The sequence below is a fragment of the Esox lucius genome, chromosome 9, assembly GCF_011004845.1.
Source record: "Esox lucius isolate fEsoLuc1 chromosome 9, fEsoLuc1.pri, whole genome shotgun sequence".
Taxonomy (NCBI): domain Eukaryota; kingdom Metazoa; phylum Chordata; class Actinopteri; order Esociformes; family Esocidae; genus Esox; species Esox lucius.
The window spans coordinates 21,722,840-21,746,704 of NC_047577.1; the positions used below are offsets into that span (position 1 = coordinate 21,722,840).

Below are 23,865 nucleotides of genomic sequence, written 5' to 3' on the forward strand. Positions count from 1 at the left end.
GCCGTCATAGATTTTGATCATCACCATTTCTCCACAATCTTACAATATTCTATACTGTATCAGGACATAGTACACACATTCGTCAACATGTGATTCTCTTTACCAACTATACTAAAACAACTTTATTGATTTAAAAATGTATTTATTAGTCAGTGGATGTATTCAAGAATGATTAACTGAATATTTCAATAATGTCATTAGATTCTGAAGAAGATGGATGATGATAGAATTGACTGAAGCAATGTTAGGAATGATGTCAGAGACTGAAGATGGTCATCTGCAGCCCCATTGTCTTCGCAGCTATCCCAACATGTCCATGGCTTTTTTGGCCCAAAAACCCCAATCAACTGTAGAATAAATACAGTTTTAAATAAGTTTTTTCATCTTTTAAATAAATAAGTTACTACTTATTTTTAAGTTACTACAATTTGAAACATTTCATAATAAGACCAGTATTTGACTACCACTTAAAAATAATATTTTTTTACACACAAACACAGACATATGTAGTATATAAAACAGTTTTGCCTCAACAGTGATGCTAATCAATAAAAAAGTTGCTTTTAACAGTGTATCTTTCTCACCTATTTCCTCCTTACCTCACTTTTTCTCTCTACTGATGTTGATATAAACTGATAGTTCATACATTTGCACTAACATCTGTAAAGAGACAGCCAGGCAGACAAGATAGATAAACAGATAACTAACTCACTTGGTGCTTCATCTGCAGCCTCCTTGACAGTTTTCAGAGCAGCAGCTAACCTGGCCACAGCCTCTTTAGGTATGCCACAATTTTGATTGTCACATTTCCAATTGTCCTCTTGCAGTAGTGCTGAGGAACAAATGTTTTTTTCTTTTAGAAAATTCTATCAGATTAATATCTAGGATGGATAGTGTTGTGCACACACACCCCAAACACTTACCTTGCTCCGATGTAGCTTTTTTTAGCGAGCTTGCTAACAGCACACCCACTAGAGAGAACAGCAGTATCACACTCTGGATCTTCATCCTTTACTGAAACACATAGCAATACATGTTAATACAAACACACACGTACACACACACCCTGTAATCATTCTCTACCAAATGAAATAAACTATGGTGTGTTGAGTATTACTCCACCAATTACACTTTAATATACACATTTCCACATGCATCTCTTCATCCACTTGTCTACCGATACTCTCCTATGGAAATGTACATACTTTTCTACCAATATATTATGTTCACATATTAACTTTGTACCATCCTCTATACACCAGTCTACTCTTACAGATCTACCCATGTGTATACAACTGAGAAAAGCAAAATTACATCGAAGAGAAGAAATATGCTGATGGATTGAAGCCTGGTTGTCTTGATTATGTCTTCTGGTCTTCGATATTTAAGAAGTTGAGTGTCTCTCTGGCCTCTCCAGCTCTGTCTTATATAACTGTCTCTAAGTGCCCCACCTTGACACACCTTTCGCAGTCACGCTACCCTGGAGTATACTCCCTCCTTCCAGTCAAACAGAAGGAATCCAAATTATGGTTGTGACTGCTAAAACTAACTAACTTGCCCCGGAATTTCTTAGAATGATATCAAGAGAATTGTCAACCCTATTCTCCGAACTGAGAACATTTATTCATTTATGATACCAGGTATTCCATTTCGTTTTATAAAAGAAAAATCTGCCCCCTGTGGTGTGACACTAGGTGTGTGCCTGGTTTAGCCTATTGTGTGCAAAGTTTTGGGGTGCGTAATGCAAAGTAATGTAAAAGTAAAGTAACAAATTACTATGCCCAGGAAGCAATAAGTAAATTAATTTAGCCACTTTTGGAATAAGGAGTGTGAGTAATAGACTACTTTTTATGAGTGATGGCACTAACACTGGTTACACACATCCATAAGATAAAGACCAGATTAGTTTTCTTCCCTTTATGAAGGGCTGGTCCTTCCTAGGTTTGTCTTCCGTGTTTTGTCTTATCATTTACACCTGTTTTGGTGCACCTGACTGTCACTGGCTACACTCACCACTTTTAGTTGCCCGCATGTTCTGATGGCTTTTTCTGGTGGCGGTAGTAACCTTTTTTCAATTAACACTAAAGGGTGCACATGGGTTTCATATGTAGAGGGACTAAAAGGAGGCAGATAGAACAGGGCTGATAGTGGATTTATTAGAAAGGTATCGTCGATATACCTTTCTAGCTGGACGATCCATCTGCAATATGACTTTTTTCTTGGAACGCAAAGGTAGAACAATTTAACTTGCTTAAAGGGCTTTCTTCATGTCAATACATTTTAATGAATAGTTGCCTAAGGATGAAGATCAAGTTTTTGTTAGAGTTAGCCCAGTTTTATCCAAATTGGCTAGTTTACCTATCAACGAACTGAACCTGCCAGCGAGAGTTTAAGCAAATATATTTTTTAGATATTGAGAACAGAAATAAGTATGTATATCTGACTTCTTAAGGCTCTTTTAATTATTCATATTTGACTTTGATAACAGCTTCATACAGAGTGGCTGGAATTGTGCCATCGACATGAAGTGTGCCATCGGAATTGTATTAAATATTTTAAGAGTCTTCTATGCTTTTATAGATTTATTCTCATTATTATGCCAGGAATATTGACTAAGAACAAAATTCACCGCAACGATATGTGAGTAATTCAGTATTTAATGGAAAAAACTACAGATTTTTCACCCTGCTGGGTCTGAGACTCAATCTAGCAAACTTTTGGTTAGTCAGATGCTCTAAGTGCATTTTATTTCAAAACTTTAAGCACATTTACATTGACAAGCTTAAATAATCAGTGTTCCATCTAGAAAGATAATAGTAATGGTCTAAACTCCAAGGGAATGTTTTCCAGAAATCTTTTTGTACAAATCCCTGACTTGTACCTTTACACAAATTTATCTCATAGATCTTTTGAAAGTATCATTCTGCCCAAATGGATTATTTGCTTTAAATTTCACTACTAAGCAGTGCAGTCCTCTATGAACAACTGTTCTTATTCAGAACTAATTGAAGTGACTACAATTGATCACAGATCGAAGCCAATACGCTACAGTCGCAGCACGACCGTGGCGGAAGTTGACACTTCCAAATATGGATTGTCATAGAAGAGACTGCACACAAAACATGATGTTGATGCAGAAAAAGAAAAGATGGCTACAAGCAGTTCACGTGAGAATGCCAAAATATGGATAATGAACACTTAAGCCGCGTTTCCACCAAAAAGTACCCAGAACTTTGAGTCCCAGGAACTGCTATTCAAGGATCTAAAGGGTTCCTTCAGCCCATTGATGTGTGCGTTTCCACCGCGGTCTAAAGACCCACAAAGATTAGGCTAATTAGTCCACTGACACATGTACCATACGCCATACAAAGCTACAGACAGGCATCTTTATTATTTATGCGACACTGCAACATCACAACAATCAGGGAGGAGATTCAAGTTGTGTTGATCATGATTTTTTGGTTTACAAATGTGGTCATTGAGTCAACGGTGGAAGAGACAAGCAGTAGTAGCAAATCGGGTTCAAAATCCTCGAAATGCTAGTCGAGTTGCAATATGAATAAAGTGAACGGATTTATGAGTTATTGTAAAAAGTGGGAATTACAGTAAACTACATCAACTTATTATTGGCACCTTTTGTATATGTTTCAGATATGCGAGTACTACAGAATGTGTTGTGTTTCTCCATCCTTTTTAGATATGGTAGTAACATAAGTAAAGTAGCAGCAATTGGTAGCATTATTGAATATTATAGATACATGATAATGTGTAAAATGCTTACAAAAGGTGGCATAGCCCACTTCAACTATGTAGTGAGAATTATAAATATATAGCAAGAAGATAAAGCAATAATATACATAACAATGTACATGGTTAACACAGTTTCTTCCGCCTGAGACTCGAGGAATGCCAACTCTCGCCTCCTCATAGCTCTTTACACGGCTCTCCTCATCGCTCTTTACGCGGCTCTCCTCATCGCTCTTCACGCGGCTCTCCTCATCGCTCTTTACGCGGCTCTCCTCATCGCTCTATACGCGGCTCTCCTCATCGCTCTATACGCGGCTCTCCTCATCGCTCTATACGCGGCTCTCCTCATTGCTCTTTATGCGGCTCTCCTCAGCCTGACTCTTTCCTCAGTATAGCAGCTGCATATACTGGTCCTGCTGCTCCTGTCCTTGCTGCAGGACGGTCTGGTTAGCGTTGTACATGTCCGTCAGTGCGTCTGTCTCTTTTCCTCTTTCCTTAGAAGAAAAATAAACACAGACACACCATACAATACACAAGCACAGTCAGCATAGCCAATAGCAGTTTTGAAAAATATCTTGTACCGAGTAATAATTTGATCAAGTTGTCAATGTTTAGTGATTATTAGATACATACAAATGTTAACTAGCATGTGACTAATTATCATTTCTGAAATTCCTGTGACCAAGCAACGCATTTAGACGGTCAAACTATTTGCTCCGCCGGTCAGAACCGCTTCTGTTATTGTGATACTCGATCTTCTTGTAATCTTGTTTTCATTTTTTAAGCTTCTCCTGGCACTGTTTCCCAGGTTGAATAATGTTCAACTCCCCTAAATTGTAGGACACCTTATCATTAAGAATCGCCTGGATTTGGTCATCAGCATAAACACCCAATAAGGCCTGGACTTCGTCGTTGGTCCATCTGTCGCTCGCTTTCCTCTCCATAATATGTTCTTTTATTTTTTATTTTCTCCTTTAATAACTCCTGTACATTACTCTGCTGAGAACATTCAAAAAATGTCGGTTGAAAACTTCTGTGAGTAAACTCTACTACTACTGGACCAATCAGAAATGTTCAGCACTGCAAGCCCCACCCCAAACGTTCTGGTACTCTGGGAGAGTCCTACCCATAGACATAATAAAAAATAGACGCCGCATCGACCGCTACTGCCTACTGGCGCTGACGAGCCGTGGGACCGCCATCTTGGACTGGTCAGCTGCTCCACTCAATGTAATGTTTTGGCAGGTGAAACGACCTGTCAGCGCATTTAATTAATCATACCTCAGTGAATACCTTACTGATTTTCACGCGGGTTTTTTTGCTGCAAAGGTCATACATGTAGCTATGATACAGGATACATGGTTCAGCGTATTTTAATATTCATAGTTTTATATTCATCAAAACTGTGAACATAATCCCCAAAAAGGGAGAAAAACAGGAACATTTCCAGTTTGACTATCATTCTGATTGAAACACCTAATGTGTAAATAGTGGCAGTAAAGTCAGAAATATATATTTCTCTCTCTCTCATTTCACAGCCCCCATCCCAACATACTCACATGGGTCCCAGTCTAAAATAGCAGGATGAAATGAAAAGTGACTGTTTTTATTTAAACTACACATTTACTTTGTTGAAACTCCCTTGAAAAGTCTGCAAACTTAATTAATGTAGCAATTTTCAAAACACTGTTACAAGTGCAGAGGGAAAGGGATCAGGGCTAAGACAATAACAAGGACATAATGTAAAGATAAACTTCATTATACACAAGCTCACAAACTTAATGTAAGGCAAAGGAGACCAACATTTGGATTCCTGGAGACACACACCATGAGGCTAGAGTTCATGAAACACAAACAAACAGAGGTATTTACAGACCCAACAACACTTACAGCAGTATTCACATAAAATGTGACAGACCACTGTTTTCCGGCAGTTTTAAGCCATTGCTTTCAGATTCAGTGTTAATCTTGTCAGAATGATGACAGATATGACATAAAGATACTATGTGTGATGAGTAAGGTTAAAGTACAGATAAAGCTTAGAATTAGTTTTTAGGATTAAAGTCTTGAATTGTCGTGGAACCACACACATGCACACGCTCTAAGTTCAAGAAAGGTGAGTTTGTTAATGTGGTGCAGCCTTATTTTGAGAAACACAGACACAACCAATGACAACAAGTCAGAATGATGGTTGTCGATGCCAAACTGAGTCTCCTCAATGTGTTCCCCAAGCAGAAAAACATCCTCCGTTCCAATCTCCTCCTGGACGATGTCTGTGACTGTCGACACCTTAGGAGCTGGCATTGGTGAAGCTTGGCGGATCACCCTCTCTGCAGCACTCAGCACCTTATTAAAATAATAATTTAAAAAAATACGTTATAATTTATATAGTGCTTTACACAGGTGAGACACCACACCGAACCATCAGGCGGCGGAAGATGGCCTGGAAGTGCCGATGGATTGTTATTCCAGCCTCCTTATATGGAAAACAGGCACACAATACATACATTACTCACAAGACATAAAGATATTCATTAGGTATATTTTCAAAATTGTAATTAAAAGAACACCAACCCTACCTGACGCTCTGATTGAATTAAATAGGAGCTCCAAGTGATCTTGGCTGAACCTGTAGGTGAACACATACCGCTGAACTAAATAATAAGCTTGTTTGAAAACCATTCTACTATCAGATGTTCTGTTGCCTTTATTTTAAGTGTGGTGGGTATGAGACATGAGAGGTAACTTACTTTTGTTAGGGTGAATTACATGTGAATAATACACAGTGTTGGGCAAGTTACTTGGAAATTGCAGTGAGCTAAGCTATTAGTTATTCTGTCATGAATAAGCTTCACTACACAAAACCTACCACCCAGTCAAATGTAGTAAGCTAAGTAACACAAAACAAAAATATATATTAAAAAAAAAAAAGTTACACAAACACAGCAGTAGGCTAGTTCATTACATAGGAAGCTACTTTAAGTTGTGCTAATTTCACATGACAAGAAAAGTAGCTTGTGTGGCCAAGCTACTTGGTAAATAAAGGAGTTACTACTACTGAAAAAAGTTACTTGATTCTGAAAATAGTGAAGCTACCACCAAAATACTAAGTTACTAGCTAAGCTAGTACTGCACAACAATGATAATACCGTCTTTTATTTATATGAATATATAATTAGCTGGCCAATGTTATACCAGTAATATTTGCTTTATTTCTACAATAGCATTCTTGAGTCAGTTGTAATCTAAGTCAGTGTTATAGAATATGACTTATCCAGTCTCAGTTCGCTGGGTGAACACCGGCTGGTGCAGTAAACATAGCCTAGCTAGCTGGATACGATTTCAGTACAGTGATATCAAAGATCCTTGCTCCTTCTCAACTCTCTGGTAATATTCTAGTCACAAAATACAACCAATAATACGGTAATGTTAAATCTTACTTGTGAAAAGTAATCCCACGAGCCCTGCTTTCGATGGTCCGCCGATATGAGCAGGAGTATGCTCCACAGTGCTCTGGCATCGTTGCTTCTGCTGCTACGCAAATAGGAGTATGACCGGTCAAACATGGCGGCCGTATTTCTCGCGCCCCAGCAGCCAATGCGGCGTCTATTCTTTATTATGTCTATGGTCCTACCTCCCGAGCAGGGACTGTTTTGGGGGTAAAATGCTATTCCTGGTTCTAGAGTCTATACTGTGGTTCCTGCGGTGGAAACGCAGCAAGTTCCTGGAAAAGTTCCTAGTTCCTGGGTATAGTTCCTGCGGTGGAAACACAGATTTATTGTATTATGTACATTTATTATTAGGTTGTTGGAGGTTTTAACGATTTGGCTGTTTCGCTCACTGTAAATAGTGTTAATTTAGTTAATTGTGTATTTTAATCAATTAGGTTTGCTACAGAATCCCGTGCTTTAGTTCACAATTTAGCTAGCCTCAGCGTTATCATAACAAGTAAGGCCAAGGTAAATATTAACTATATACTGTTTTCGAGCTTTGTTAATGGAATCAAGAAGATGTATTTAGGTTGCATATTGAATAATTTGAGCTCAGGTCACATATAAAAAAATAATAATGAATTGAAGGTAATGTAACGTAAAGTTTAAATATTCCATTTAAAGGAATTGAACGTTCTTTGGAGTCACCAACAACAGTGTCATGTCATTTATTTATCTCAGCATACATTTGTTTTAGCTTGAACAATGGAAAAATAAAATGAAGAAATTTAATTTTTAAAAGAATTAGATTTTGTGTTTACATACACTGAACATAATTATAAACGCTACACTTTTGTTTTTGCTTCCATTTATCATCTAAGACTTTCTCTATGTACACAAAAGGCCTATTTCTCTCAAATATTGTTCACAAATATCAGAATCTGTGTTAGTGAGCACTTCTCCTTTGCTGTTGTCTCCAAAGGTGTTTCAGAGAATTTGGCAGTGCATCCAACCTGCCTCACAACCGCAGCCCACGTGTAACCACACCAGCCCAGGACCTCCACATCCAGCATCTTTACCTCCAAGATCGTCTGAGACCAGCCACCCAGACAGCTGCTGCAACAATCGGTTTGCAGAACCAAAGAATTTCTGCACAAACTCTCAGAAACCGTCTCAGGGAAGCTCATCTGCATGCTCGTCGTCCTCATCGGGGTCTCGACCTGACTGCAGTTCGTCGTCGTAACCGACTTGAGTGGGCAAATGCTCACATTCGATGGTGTCTTGCACTTTTGAGAGGTGTTCTCTTCACGGATGAATTCCGGTTTTCACTGTACAGGGCAGATGGCAGAAAGCGCGAAGGTAATAATTTTGTTCAGTGTATTCTTTTTTTTTTTTAATCAATTGCAAAACAGGTAGGCTGTGAAGGAGTCTTCCACATTTTTATATTTGATATTTAAAACATTTATTAGTAGTTATACTGTTTGTATGCAGTTTTGTTTATTATAATTATTAATTTTAGTGTGTAAAAAGTAACATTAAATACATTTATTGGTGGGTGGAGCCAAGTAACCCAGGTGGATGCAATTATGTACTTTGGACAGAGCCTCTTAAATGGGGTTTGTGTGGAGTCTGGGTTAGAATATCCATGTTCTGAGCCATGCGGTTTTAGCCTTGTGCTATTAAATCATGTTGGAGGCCTGCAGTTTTAAATGATCGTGAGTTTTTGTTCTTATTTTCTTTTTAAACCTTTATAAATTTGGAAGTATGACCAGCTTCGTCCCATAGGCTAATACAGTCTAGTCTGTTGCTGCTTGTTTTAAAGTTAAGTATTTCAAATATGAAACTACAATTTGAATTATTTTATAATAATTCACAGATGGAACATGCCCAGATGGAGCATGCCCAGAGCTCAGACGACACTTTCCGTGTCCATTTTGTCAAAGGGCAGGGCCTTATGTCTTATTTGCAAGGCCACCAGGGATTTATCAAAGTCTGATCTTCACAGCATGTGTTTTTTGAAGTGTGCCATTGCAGGAACCAAACAGATTTCTGAGGATCTCAGAAAATAAGCCGTTGATGCTCATCAGGCTTTACAAAACCATCTCTAAAGACTTTGGACTAACAATCCACAGTCAAACAGACTGTGTACAAATGGAAAAAATTGGAGACCATTGTTGCCCTCCCCAGGAGTGATGGACCAACAAAGATCACTCCAAGAGCAAGGCGTGTAATAGTCTCAATGAATAAATGTAATTTTGTTTAATTGGGTTCTCATGATTTACTTTTAGAACTTGTGAGAAAGTTAGTTTTAGGGCAGGAGAGTGGACAGTGTTTTTAGGCTTTTAGTTTCTCTTTGAGATAAAATCTCTTGTAATACAAATTATAACCGTTATAAGAGTTAATAGTTTTAAGAGTTAATTTGGTGAGTTCTTGGGAGATTGTTTGTCTGATCATGTAGGCATATCTATGCAAATGTTATAATGATTGTCGATGTACAACAAAACAATTGGTATGGCCTTTTAATAGTTTGAGTTAGGATGATATAAACATGAAACAAATTAGTTTTGTTGTTTAGCTTAAACAACAGAGATAATATTGGTTAGCAAATACTAGTAATGTACATGTAATATTCATAGCCAATAACATTACAGAATGTTTAGTTGGGATAGCCATAACACAGGAAACTGGTTTATGTCTATTTGAAGTGATTAGATATTCTTAGTGGTTTGAATAATACTGTTTAACTATGCTAATGTATTCTAAATAATATTGTTCTAATTTTGTTGTAGGTTTTACATGTACTGTTTTTAATTGTATTATGTGTAAGTTGGGCTGCACGAGTCTGACAAAATATTGAATAGCATTTTCTTAGACAAATATTGCAATTGCGGTTGATTTTATATTTTTAAACATGGGTGTAAACAGCTTAGATAATTTCACTTAAAAATATAGATCATAGCCTACATAGAATAATTATGCTGTTGTGTATGGGACAATATATTGGTGCCACTCGCTTGAAGCATACGTCTTCGCTAGTAGTTGAAGTATTAACTCAAATCATAGACGGTAAAAAAAAATGGACGATGCCCTTTCGCTCTTTTCCATTGGTGAAAACTGAAGCCGCCAGTGTCCCGATACGGCGCTGACGTCTTGGACTTGCGTCTGCGCAGATAGCGATCTTGGGACCAGTTCTGCGCAGTAGTTATGCGCAGTAGCGAGCAGGAAGTAAAGCCGTAAAGCCGCGAAATCAACGGCCCCACCCCTGTGCCCCGCCCTCACTCTCCCTCGCAGAATGCGCATACCGTAATCAATCGCAAGTCCAAGTACAGTACAACCTTTGCTTGTTAAACCTAGACGATATGTTATAGCCTAACTTACATCATGTTTAACCTTAATTTAGAATAGGCCTAATACAAAAATAATTGGTAACTTCTAGCTAACGATCACCTGCTAGCTATTAACATGGCTATTAATGAGGCCATTACATTTATTTACTAATTAAATAGCTTATAAATTTAACTTACTGAAAAAAATTCAAAGATCGATTGGAAATGCCAGATCGGTTAGCACAATGTACTGCAGGACAACCCATTATGTCCGTGTGAAATTATATCAATTATAGAAATTTAGAGATTAAATGTAAAGTTCCAATCTCCTCAGTCCTCCGAAGATTCAGTGGCTCCTCCGCTCAGATAGCTGTCAATCACAGCTGTGAATCACGACGTCACACCACCGTTTTTAGAGCATTAAATAACTAACTAAAAACAAACTTATTTTAAAAACAAACTCTTGAATTTACATTAGTGTGATACAAACTACAGTAAATGACAGAAACCAGCTTCGGAAAAAAGATATTTGAAAGGTAATTTAATTGTTTAGTTGGTCTCGCGTCCCATTGAATAACATGGGGAGGGCGGGGTTTATGACCTATACTGGGACCACTCACCAGGGGGCGATCGAGACGTTTTGGCTTCACTTTTCAGGGCTTGTGCGGCACGCTTGGCTCAAACGAACAATGAAAATCCATCAAGCATTTATTTTTTTTTTTGTCCGGGGATTTAAGTAATCTCCTAAAAACCTACTGCACCGGCAAGAACAACTGGAGTGAAACGCAACTCATTCAAATTTTTTTATGCTGAAAATCTAGTAAATTGGTGATTTGGAAATTGCATGCCAGAATTGCCATTTCAATAATTCACTTAATCGTGCCGCTATATGTAAGGTATAATGGTTTTAACAAACTAGTTTTAGCAAGAGGTAGATGGGAAATTATGAAATGGTAAACAATGGTGTCCAAACGTTACTAAGGTTTATTCAAGTGAAATCAGTTTGTTGTCCGAAAGAAACGTCATCATGTTTTGGGCGCTGACTCTTCTGGGATGAACCATATTTGGAAGTGTCAACTTCCGTCACGGTCATGCTGCAGCTGGATATACTTGCCCAAAACAGTCCCTGCTCGGGAGGTAGGACTTTCACAGAGTACCAGAATTTGAGGTGGGGCTTGCGGTGCTGAACATTTCTGATTGGTCCAGTAGGACTAGTTTACTCGCATATACAGCATCCATATTAGGAACATAATTATTCCTCCCCAGAAATTCTGTTCTTCCTCCTCCTCCGTCACCCCTCCCTTGGTCAAGTATCCGCTCTCCCCTTGTCAAACATCACCCTGTTTAAGCTTTAGTCCTCCCCTGGTCAATCCTCCAGGGGCCCTCTACCACGGTCACATGGACGTCCTCGCTACGAATGGATGTTTAGCAGGACGGACGGGGGATCAGGGATGATGAGTGGGATGTTGTTAAGAATTTACGTGTATCAGAATCTCTGAAGAAGGACAAGGCTTTGGTCTGAATGGAGATTTAACACAAAGATGTATTAATAAAAAATAAGTCAAAATACATGAGTTACGCTGCAGCGGTAAAATAGCTGTATTAACCCTCAAGTGTCCACATCTATTCGCCCCGAATCTACCTCCCTCTCCCGGTTTTATTTCTCCCGCCACAGGGACGGTTCCTTTTCACTCTCGTGAGAAAAAAACATCCTTATCCTCTTCGCTCTCCAGTGAAGAAGGGCATACTCTAAACTCTCCCCAATGGGGTTATATTTGGTCACAGACCAACAGATTCTCGCATACAGATGTGAAATCTTTACAAAGTTACAGTAATTTACATTCCATTGTTCTAACCTAGACTAGAACATCAGGGGGTGGGAGACAGAAGGTTTCCTCCTGCTGTATAGGAGGCGGTTTCTTTTGCATGTTAATTGTTGGGTTTTAATCCTATCTGTCTAAATAAGACAAAGGAAAATCAAGGTGAGTGTGAGACAGAAGGCTGTTTAGACCTTTAGTTAGAGAGGGACAAGGAGTGAGAATTACAAAAGCATTGAGTTTTAAACTTTGATGGTTATTGTATCATATTTTCCTAACCTGACTGCAGCATACAATTTAATACAACAAAAACCTAGAAATACATGGTTATTAAATCAGCATTAGTTAAACTTCATTTATCTCAACAATGTTGAGCAGTACGGACGGTGATGAGTGATGTTGTGTAATGCAAGCCGGCGGAGGATACCATCCGTTGCTCACTCGAGAAGTCTGCATTTCCTATTTTTAAAAGTCCTAATTGTCACATTATGTTTAATTTAATATAAAAACTAACAACAAAACCCCATTTAAACGAGTGATTATGTTAATATATTGGAAAAACACCACACAGGTCTCGTTTGCTCGATTCCAATCGTGGTTTTCAAACTGCGGGAGAAATTTATGGTGACATTAAAGTCGGTCTGCCCACAACCAAAGGGAGCGTCAACAAAGTGCATCATCAACATTTTCAAATCTCAACAACTCTTTGGCTATATCACCTACAAACCTCAAACTAGTGTTAAACCGTTCAAGAAGAAATAAAAATGGGGTGCAATGTGTGAGCCATCTCTCTGAAGATTATAACAGTGCTTTGAAGCATCTAGGTCATGTGATCAGGGAGCTATTGAATTTACAAGCAATTTTGTCATTGATGTGTTTTGGAAAAAAAACTGGATCCTTATTTTGGGAAAATTAAAGACTGTGCAACATGTTGCCCTATGTAGGGAATAATCTAGCATGAAAATTGTGTCTCAGTCTCATTCTGAGAAAGCTATTGACATTTATAATTTTCAAATGCTTCCCTAAAAATGTGTAGGTGCTTAACTGGGATACCAAAGGCAGTGCAGTGTGTGAGCCTTCCCTCTGAAAATTATAAGAGTGATTTGAAGCGTCTAGGCCATGTGATCAAATCTGGAATATCTGTCATTGGCTAAATACACAGGATACGCATTCATTTCTGATATAACCACATTTTCTACTGGATTGTGCTTTGGCTTCACTCTTTCCACTATAGCTCATTACTTCAACTGATTTCGTAAGAACGTTGCAAAAACTATATTGTACCCGGCACAAACGATTGAGCATATTTTGAGTGAATTTTTTTTATAGCATGTTGGAGGGCTGAGTGACCTCAGAATGATCTATACAATATCATTTTTTTTTGATAAATTTTTCTTGTGCTGCTTTCATCTTTTAGATATTAATATTGATATTATATTCAAACTATGATAAAAATTAGATTTCTAAATGCTTTGTAAGTGGGAAAACCTGCAAAATCAGCAGTGTATCAAATACTTGTTCTCCCCACTGATTGAAGACCAAATGATTGTTCCAAGCAGAATCTGGAACAGCCTTGGGATGAGGTTACATCAACGCTAGCCAAAGGTTTGATTGAGGAGAGGCATTACACTCAACGATATGATGCTATTATACATTAAATTTAATATAAAATTACCTTGTGTATACCAATGTCATACATACAAAAGAATGCAGGACTCACACTGGCAACCTGGACATGAATCTTAAATTGTCATTGGGGTTTTTGACAATGTTATTGTTCCCAGCATTCCTCTCAATAAGAAAAGCCTTGAGAATGTCCCTTTGTGAAAACAATGTAAACTGTCCCACTGAAGACAAATTTTGTCTCATCAGGACAAACAACTCCTGCAAAATGTTTTCAATTTTCATCAACAAGACAAAGAAAACATCAAGTCCCCTCATAATCAGGACGGTCACTGAGTCTTCTTCTGGTAAGGCAGCTTCCTGCGGTCTTTGCCAGCATTCCTCTTCCTCTTCTTGCTCAGGAAGTTCTCCAGCTTGCCGCTCTTCTTCAGCTCGCTATACTTCTCTGCCAGCTCGAGCTTCTTCTTGTCAGCTGTGAGAGGGTTAATAACAGGTCATTAGGTGAATTAAGATGACAATAATGGACATTTGGATATTGATTCTGTCAAAAAAGTGTCTAAATAATAAGAACAAATGTATAGAAAAAATTAAAGAATAAATACATTGCTTGTATTTTGGTTACTATTAGGGAGGTAATTGTAGCGTGCATTAGCAGTTTAAGTGGACATGGACAGCAGGGCAGATTTACCACTGTAATAGTTACCACCGTTGACTAATTTTGAGCCAGGAAAACCTGACATTACATTATAAATGTTCTACAGCAAAGAAGTTTGAGGAGTAGACTGCAGGCCAAAGCCCAATTGATTATAAAAGAATATTGACTCAACACTACGTCCCTTCCTTGAGCGTGACTAAAATAAGGGGCCTGAAATGAGAAAATCCTGTTGCAGCGTATTATTTCTGCAGCTTGCCCAAAATACTATTACTACCACAATAACCAGAGAAACTAAAATATTACTTATTAAAACGCACACAAGCTGTTGATATTAACCCCACAAGCCTATCAATACATTTTGCTACGCATGAAGCTGCAGTGCTGATTACGCATGAGTGGAAAAGTAATTTTATGGCATACAGTATCTCACAAAAGTGAGTACACCCCTCACATTTTGCTACAATGTAAAGTAGTGAGTCTACAGGTTGTATAAGTGTACATTTGCTGTCCCCTCAAAATAACTCAAAACACAGCCATTAACGTCTAAACTGCTGGCAACAAAAGTGAGTACACCCCTAAGTGAAAATGTCCAAATCAGGCCCAATATGCCATTTTCCCTCCCCAGTGTCATGTGACTCGTTAGTGTTACAAGGTCTCAGGTGTGAATGGGGAGCAGGTTTGTTAAATTTGGTGTCATCGCTCTCACGCTCCCTCATACTGGTCACTGGAAGTTCAACTTGGCACCTCATGGCAAAGAACTCTCTGAGGAACTGAAAAAAATTATTGTTGCTCTACATAAAGATTGTCTAGGTTATATGAAGATTGCCAAGACCCTGAAATTGAGCTGCAGCACGGCGGCCAAGACCATACAGCGGTTTAACAGGACCGGTTCCACTCAGAACAGGCCTCGTCATGGTCGACCAAGCTGGCCAAGCATAGCACAAGGTCTCTAACATTCACCAATTCTGTGATGTTGCTGAGTAACTCAGTAATACAAACAGCTGCTCTTTTCTGTATTTGTTGACAGCGAGAATCTCAGGTTAATTCTTTCATGTGCACAGGGTAGCAGTAGACACGCTGATCTGTGAGACTTGCCAATGTTGCTCTTTGGACACCTGAATACGAACAGGTGTACCTCTACCAGCAACAGCACACAACAAGTTAAGCAAGTATGAATGCAAGGCTTTCCTTTTGCATTATTTATAGAGATGTTTGGAAGTGGAAGTGTATTTAGTCATTTGTTTTCAACAATTCTCAATGGTAGACTACAACAGAAAATACATTTATAGCTGAAAATGCAAAGAGAAAATGACCAGCCCATAGGAAGATTGACTGATGAGAGCCACATGCTGGACACGTGTTATTATGGGCACCGGGTCATCTGGCCTTTTTCCAGGCTTATCTTTTAGATTACATTACACTGAATAATTACATCATAGTAAAATATACTTTGCAGTAGAGCAATTAGTAGGGCAGAATTCAGACAAACTCTCAGAATTGAAAGATTAAAAAACCTAATTTGTTTACATAATCATAATATTGCCCTAATATTACTAATAATAATCACAGCATTTTGCCTACTCTAGAAGTGCAATGGATCTGAAAGAACTTCAGGCTCTGGTAGCTGTAAATGCAGTGTGCACGCACAGATTCCCTGGTGGTTGTATGGCCGTGTCTTGTGGAACTCTGTGCATAACGTAACTTTAGTGACTTAACACGAGTCAGGAACATGTGCCAAAAAACTATGCAACTGTACATCAACGGCGAAGATTAGAGAAAAGTAATACCGTAATGATTTTCACAAAGCCAATGGCCTCATTTTTTGCCACCACACTATCGATGGGGTAAGAAAAAATATCTGTAGCAATCACCTCAAACACGAAAAACAAGGAAAGGAATACATCTTGCCCCTTTAAACGAGTATCCCATACAGTGTAAAATCTAGTGATGCAAGGAGAGAATTCATAGAGAAAAATGTGCAAGCTTCAGCTGCTTGGTAGATAGAGGATGCATCTCATCACTGCAGGCAGGTAGATGAGATGCAATAAGTGTTTATTTTTATTATTCTTTTTGGTTTCTTAAAATTTTTTTGTTGTTCTTCAACAATAAAATGTAACCACAGAAACATTTTATGGGGAAAATTATAACGGAATTGGACAAAAAATAAAACAGATTTTATAGGGCCCTAAATTACCCATAAAAACAATTCTTTATACTTTACATCCTGACTGGCAATACACTTACATTTTTTCAGGAAAAAGGGTTTAAGTCCCTGTCCTGCCATCTCTCTTTGTTTCCTCTTGAACTCCAGCTCCTTCTCCCTCTGCTCCTCCCGGGTCTTCCTGGCACGCTCCTGGTTCTCCTGAAAATGGAAAACATGGAATAGAAGTGAGTAAGTTATTAAAACACCATGCAAGGAATACAAATATACCAATTATTTGGTGTAAGTTCTACTCATTTAACCCATTCCACTCACGGGAAATCATGTGCCTATAGGGATAGATCATAGTTGTAATGTTTCTTAAAGGGTACTGTGTAGAAACCTGCCTCTAAACAATACCACGACTTGTCTCCTCACCTTCCCATTCCAAACGAGACACTAGCTAGTCCAGTGTGGTTTAGAGTGGGAAGGATAGTACGGAGTGTGTCTAAAGCAAGTATATATAGACCGGTGAGAAAGTTTTAACAAGTAATGTCATTATGATTAATTTTGCAGAAATATATTAGTTAAAACATTAACCGCAAATGTCTACTGGTCATATTTGCTTGATTTTATGCTAGTAGTGCAGTAAAAATCTTATTTTGGCCCTTAAAAATGTATATTTGAAACACATATGCATTTCATAGCAGCAACTGAAAAGGGAACAAGAAACTATGGCAAATCAATTAAATGAAAAAAAAATTGAACCCTGTGCACGAGGGGTGAAATTTCCATATTTAAATTTTAGTCTCTGCCGATTGGCAGAGGGGTTAAACCAATAGGAGTGAAGCCCCTATGGGCAAAGCTTCATGAAATAGTCAAATTAACAGACTTAATGACTATTTCAAGCACTAAATTGCACTTTTCAAGGACCACAATTACATTTTTGTTGAAAAATGAAAGAATATGCAAAGTCTCCAAAACAATATGCACTTTAAGACTTTCTCCCAAGACCTTCCCAACGGCACCTGCATTGACATGACTACTATTATTACATTCTAAAGCATGTCAAAATTAGGGATGGGCATTCTGAGCTCTCGGTTTGGACACATGGATATTTGAGCTAGGATCCAACCTCATTAAATGATAGAGGTATGCAAAGTTAATAAATCACACCAAAGACATGTAACTTTGAAACCATTTCTAAAATGTAAATAAACAGAATGCCATTTCCTTATGTAGGGTTATTCACTAAAAGGAGTAACTTTCTGCTGCAGGTAAATGCTCTACAACATCTTCAGAACCTTTCCTCAAACAGGAGTCGTCATCTTCCATCAAGACTGAAAGCTTAGTTTTCTTTAAGAAATTACTATGACAGTAATATGGGATTTTCAGCTAGCCATCTAAATAAGAATTCATGTGGAGAAAAACACCTGTTAAATTATGCAAACGTAAACTCACCATTCTTTTCAACAGGAACTGAAGTTCATCTTTCTTCTGCACACTCTTTATGGGTTTCTTTAGCCTTTTCTGGACTACCTATACACCACAAACAATAGCAGTTACATTTAGTGATGGTCTAATCAGGTAACGTCCACCTGAAGACAAAAAAAAAAACAGCAGCAAGGGTGTCTAAATGAAAACAATCTAGTGATAAGACAAACACAAATGTGATAGTTTGTGTACCTCTCTTTCACGCTGTTTGATGTCATTGATGAATCTGTATGTTTTCTCAAAGATCTCAGGTTTGTATTCACCAGAAAGATCATCAAATCTTGGGTCTCTAGACACCTGGAAATAAATAAGACAATAAGTGTATGGACAAAGACAGGTTGTATGGTCAACAGCAACAAATTGGCAATTAAATTAATCTACATAAGACTTCAGAGGTTGCTTACTGTTTTTTTGACTTGAACCACTTGTCTGAGAAATGGGGCAGGCCTCTTGGCTGATATTTCCATGGGCCTAAAAGGGAAATACAATATTTGAGAGAGGGGTATTTTGAGTTTTAATAGATAAACAACTTTAAAGTTGAGAGCTTTCACTTGTTGGCAGACAAAGTTAAAAAGTATTTCAGAAGATTGGTTGCCATAACATTTTTCCCCATTTCAGAATTTCAGCACCCATCTCCTTCTAAGTCTTAAGGCACAAAACAGTTCTCAAAGTTTTATGAAATTGGTGAACACTTTTAGAGGTATTTCATGTGCACTTGGGAATATCTTGATGTCTTGATGTAAGATCCAAGAGACTCAGGGTCCAGGGAGTGGCAGGCAGGTTTCAAGCAAGAATATCATGTAGCCTCATTTCTCAAAAACGTGTTTTGGCTGTCCCTGACAAATAAATGACATTTTTGCTTTATTGGACAAAAGAGTGCAGTAGGTTGAATTTTTATTCACAATGAAGCAGTCAATGTGCATCGGAAGCAATGGCTGAGACCACTGGAAAACCGGCAATTTGACAGTTCTTTTTCAAATCAATTTTTGTCAGGCCATACCAAAGGGAAAAGCAAGTGAGTTATTGTCACTAATCTGGGTAGGCACAAAAGTTTGCACGCCTATGCTGATGGCTAGTCGAGATGCAGAAAGTTTCCTCTCGCAAACCTAGCCTAGTGACAGACTAACATTCTCCTCAAGAAATAAGCCAGTTGATAACAGCCAAACAATCAAACAGTTGACTAAAAAGGGACAGCTTTATCGTGTTAACACTACATACATCTACACGTTAAGACTCTAGGATTTGCATTAGGCTCTAGCTCCTGGAGTCTGATAAAAGGTGCTATGTTGAAATTACATTAATATAAAGCTCCTTGGCTGTTGCACACCATTGGTGGATTTGGGGTTTGAATTTTGCAAATGCAATTTCAATCTATGACTCGAAACCTTTTGCAAACCTGTGAATTGAACTGTAGAATATGGTCCTGCACAGATAGATATCAAGGATCTGCAAAGATTCTGGACTGCGGAATAGTCTAAAACCGTTCGCATCATTCACCTCAATCCCAACAAACATTAAAAAAAGGCTTAGTAAAATAATTGGCTGTAAATAAGTAAACCAAGTTGTATTATTTCCACCACTTGAGTGGACAGCTGAAGAGGGAAATGGATGTTTCAGTTCTGCACGTACTCAACATTCACACTTGCCGCCTCCATGTTTGCGACGGTTTAACGCTACAATTTTCTCGCTCTTATCGTGCCTGTAAACCAAGGTCAAAGTATAAAGCTTCAGCACCCCTTCTTTTTAAAAGGTTTCTCGCGGTTCATTTAACATCTCCATAGACTTGAATCGTCACATTTTCATCGATTTTCAATGGGCTCGGAATGCATCATTACATGCCTATAATTCAGTATTTGGATTATTTATTTGATATAGACATCATGACATCATATACTGATCATCATGCCTGAGTGCAACACTTTGTGACCTGACAATATCATGAATATTATACATAATATTATTCACAATAGAATCAAGCAACAATAACACAAAAATCAAGTAATTTTTTTGTAATGCATGAAAGTTAAAGGACAATTGGACTTACCTATTCTTGTTTAGGCGTTTCTTCTTTGCAGGAGCATTTTTTAACTTTGTGTTTCCATAAGCTATTTCATTATAGACCTTCGTCCCCACCTTGTTTTGAAGTGCCATGATTTCCTCAAAAGACATTGTTGAGAGCTCTGTAAAAAATAACAAATATAACAAATGAGGAAACAGCTGACCTTGGAACACTGCAGTCACTTGGGCTTACAGATAATTTTGCAATAAACAAAAAAAGTTACTAGCGAAAAGTAACGACTACTTCAATAATCAATTTGTCCATTGATTAATCAGGTACAAAAAACATTCTAGCATTAAATGCAGGTGTTTCATTTACTGATGTTTTCATTTTTATTTCAATTCTTACACAAGGCCTCTAACCAAAATAATGTATAATAGCAGTTTTATTCATAATTTTAAAATATATCCATAATTCCATGGTGTGCTTAATTAAACCATAAAATATAGAGACTAAGTATAAACAGGGAATGGTTATAATGAATGGTTTGACCAGGGAGGCATTTTCCCCCAAAGATGCTATTGGGGATAAATATAGAATTTGCACTCTAACTCTAACCATCATTGCCTGATCAGTAAGCCTAACGCTGTTAGTTACAGTACTTGGCGCAGCTCTAAACCAGTGTACCTCAACCATGCTCCTGGGTGCCCCCCTGCCCTGCATATTTTAGATCTCTCCCTGCTCTGTCACACCGGATTCAAATGATCAGCTCATTATCAAGTCCTTCATGAGCTACATCAGGTATGTTAGGGCAGGAAGAGATCTAAAAGATGCAGGGCAGGAGGGTGTCCAGGAGCAGTGTTGAGAAACACGGACCTAAACAAAGTGCATGTCTTGTTGTTGCTTGTTGTTTCAAACTGGGTATCTATAGGAGCACTTTGTGACAACTGCTAATGTAAAAATGTCTTTATAACATACATTTGAATGATTGCTGTGCGCTCGTAGAGCACCGGTTTGGTGGTGATTATAGTGCTATGTTAATGCACAGTCCAACCACGCAACAGCAGTTTTGTGTGCAAAACCACCTTGTTAGAAAGGTCAAATAATTGACAGACTGACTGAAGCTGACAGAAAGGCCACAAATACTCACGCAAACTCTCTTTATGACAGTGGTATGCAGAAAGGGATATCTAAATGCATAGGCCGTCAAACCTTGATGTGGATGTAGGCAAAAGGGGGTCCTACCCGATGCTACATAGATCAGAACAGTTACAAAATGTGTACTAAAAGATGAATGAAAGGCCTAACATTTGGTATTAGAGGGATATTTAGACCTAGAATCATACAGGTGCATAAAAAAAATAAAAATTACATTGGGGAAAAGTTCCTTTTTTTGGATGGCTAGCTTTGAAAAATTGGAAGCCTCATTCCTTTCATTTTGACTTTATAAATCTCCTTTCCGACCAATATGATGTTCCTTATGTTTACCGGTCAGTTTTCCAGGCTGGAACAAAGGTGAATAACCGCTTATTGAGAGAAATCACTCCATAGGCCTTCAAGAACAACTCTAACCAAATTTCACACCAATATAAATCTAGGTCGAACAATCCCTTTAAGCTGAAATTAAATAAATGATTAACCTTTTTTTATGTCTTCTTCGGTTTGTATTTCACCACTGTTCTCAGTTGCCGGTTTTGCTGCATCATCATCATCATCCTCCTCATCCTCACGAGTGTCACAACCTGATCCTGTTGCATCTTCATCACCATCATCAGTATCATCACCCTCTGCATCTTCATCAACACCATCATCACTATCCTCTTCAAGACCATCGCCACTCATAACATCATCTTCTTCCTCACTTCTAGACTCTTCTTGGTCTTCATCTGTAATACCTGAAGATCTCTTTCGACTGAGTAGGGCAAAATTTTGGTCTAGCTCAGAGTCTTCATCACTGCTATCAATGGCTTTATTTGATAGGCTTTTGCTCTTTTCTGACTTGTTACTGACACAAGAGACAAAGCCAGCTACTTCTTGTTGCTTTTGCTTAATTGTTGCATTCTGCCTTGATGACATAGTGTGCTAATGTAAAAAGAAAAAAAGAGAGTTGTTATTGGCAGTGGTTTTGTGTAAATCAAAGTCACTACGGTCTAAAATATATTTAGCCTAGTTCTATAACCAAGTTAAGGAATTTTAACAATAACAAAGGGTAAAACACCCACAGCTGTACGTTCTACACTGTCAGATAGCAGAAACAACAATGGGCAGAAAAGTAGAAGCATTATAGGGACGTAGCTTGTTAACAGCAAGCTAGCTAATTTTAAGTCAAAACATTTAGGCGAATAATACCTCTACAGAGAATACAAACAAAAGTACTGACCAGCACAAAGCCAGTCCTGAATGGAATATTTGTTTGGTAGTTAACTAGTACGCCTATTTACAGTAAGCGGTTTGATATAATGCAGAAAACAAAATGTTCAACCTGAGTAGAGACTGCTCCCTTGAATAAAACAACTCGAGTCCAAGGCTTTAAGTAGGCCCGCTTATGTTGCATTGGCGTTAGCAGCTAGCCAACTAACAAATGTGTCCTAACGGCTAGATCGCAAGTATCACAAATAGCTAGACAAATCGATAAAGCACTGTACAATGCGTGGGTCTTTTTATTTTAACAAATTAAGTGGGAACTTACAGCGATACGGGTATCCTTATAGAAAAACTACACTAGCAAACACCCAACAGAAAATGCACTTCACGTGGGCTCATGTTGAAGTTACAGTACAAATCACTAGCGTACGGGCTGTATTCATTCCACCAAACAAAACTTTTCACGTGCGAAACGTTTCTTCAACCGAGGCAAACGGAACTGACTTCTTTCCAACAGACAATCTGACGAAATGTTCACACCCTACTTCTGTTGAAGTAAATACAACGTTTTTTTGCGGAATGAAGGAACAACCCTATGACGTATACTGAGACATAATCAATTCGATAGGACGTCGCTGTAACACCAACAACCTTGCTGTTTGTAGTACAATCTATCTGAAATGTACAATACAGCAGTCTGCAAATTCAACGCACCTTTCTCGATCCGAATAAAATGGCGTACTATAGTACTAAACAAGGAAGGTCAGTGAACAAAATGCAAGTGGTTTTCGAGGTACTTGTCATCTGGATAGCAAGCTATTAAATTTTTTTGGAGTTATAATAACACAAATATTTAAATTAATAAAATAAAGATAATTAATTTGGAATAAATAAGAGGTGTACCTTTCAGAAGAGAGGTAAAAGAATGCACAACACGTGTTTGTAAATCTGTGGTTCATATGGATAGTGAGCTATTAAAAAAATATTGTATAGAAGGATAAATTCTGATAAAATCACCAACATTTTAAATGGCAAATCTAAAGGCCAGTGACCAAAATACAAGTGACGTATATGTCATCTCTATAGGAATCTATTCAAAAAATAAAAACCGGGCTAGCCTAGTTCAGCCTGCCCGCAATTTAAAGTGATAAATGTTGTTGCACTCGAACCCGGATCTCCCACGTGAGTGGCTGTCTTATGAGTGTTGTGCTATTTTGGCAATTTTGAAGTACTTTTGATCATGCCTTTATATACTACATACATTTTTTT

The 23,865-nt window shown here is 38.1% G+C and overlaps 1 protein-coding gene and 1 long non-coding RNA gene across 2 annotated transcripts; both read right to left on the minus strand.

Annotated features, from left to right (window-relative positions):
- Positions 1-327: 327 nt before the first annotated feature.
- LOC105012321 lies at positions 328-1,816 on the minus strand. Its single transcript, XR_828147.3, has 4 exons — positions 1,315-1,816; positions 924-1,014; positions 713-832; positions 328-347 (listed from the first exon to the last, which is right to left on the minus strand). It is a non-coding gene; the product is annotated as an uncharacterized LOC105012321 (long non-coding RNA).
- A 12,147-nt stretch (positions 1,817-13,963) lies between these two features.
- Positions 13,964-23,134, minus strand: rrp36 (ribosomal RNA processing 36). The gene is made up of 8 exons (XM_010873062.5): positions 22,922-23,134; positions 21,873-22,314; positions 20,278-20,413; positions 18,638-18,704; positions 18,426-18,530; positions 18,201-18,278; positions 16,844-16,961; positions 13,964-14,416 (listed from the first exon to the last, which is right to left on the minus strand). The coding sequence occupies exons 2-8, from the start codon at positions 22,306-22,308 to the stop codon at positions 14,274-14,276; spliced, it is 1,083 nt and encodes a 360-aa protein (XP_010871364.2). The 5' UTR covers positions 22,309-22,314; positions 22,922-23,134; the 3' UTR covers positions 13,964-14,273.
- Positions 23,135-23,865: the final 731 nt, after the last annotated feature.

Bases quoted from the DNA above. Each gene is read 5' to 3' on its own strand.
- rrp36 (XM_010873062.5), bottom strand. From the start codon at position 22,308: ATGTCATCAAGGCAGAATGCAACAATTAAGCAAAAGCAACAAGAAGTA. The intron at 18,531-18,637 runs GTAAGCAACCTC...ATTTATTTCCAG, and splicing joins TGGTTCAAGTCAAAAAAACA to GTGTCTAGAGACCCAAGATT. The intron at 18,279-18,425 runs GTACACAAACTA...TGTGGTGTATAG, and splicing joins TCAAACAGCGTGAAAGAGAG to GTAGTCCAGAAAAGGCTAAA.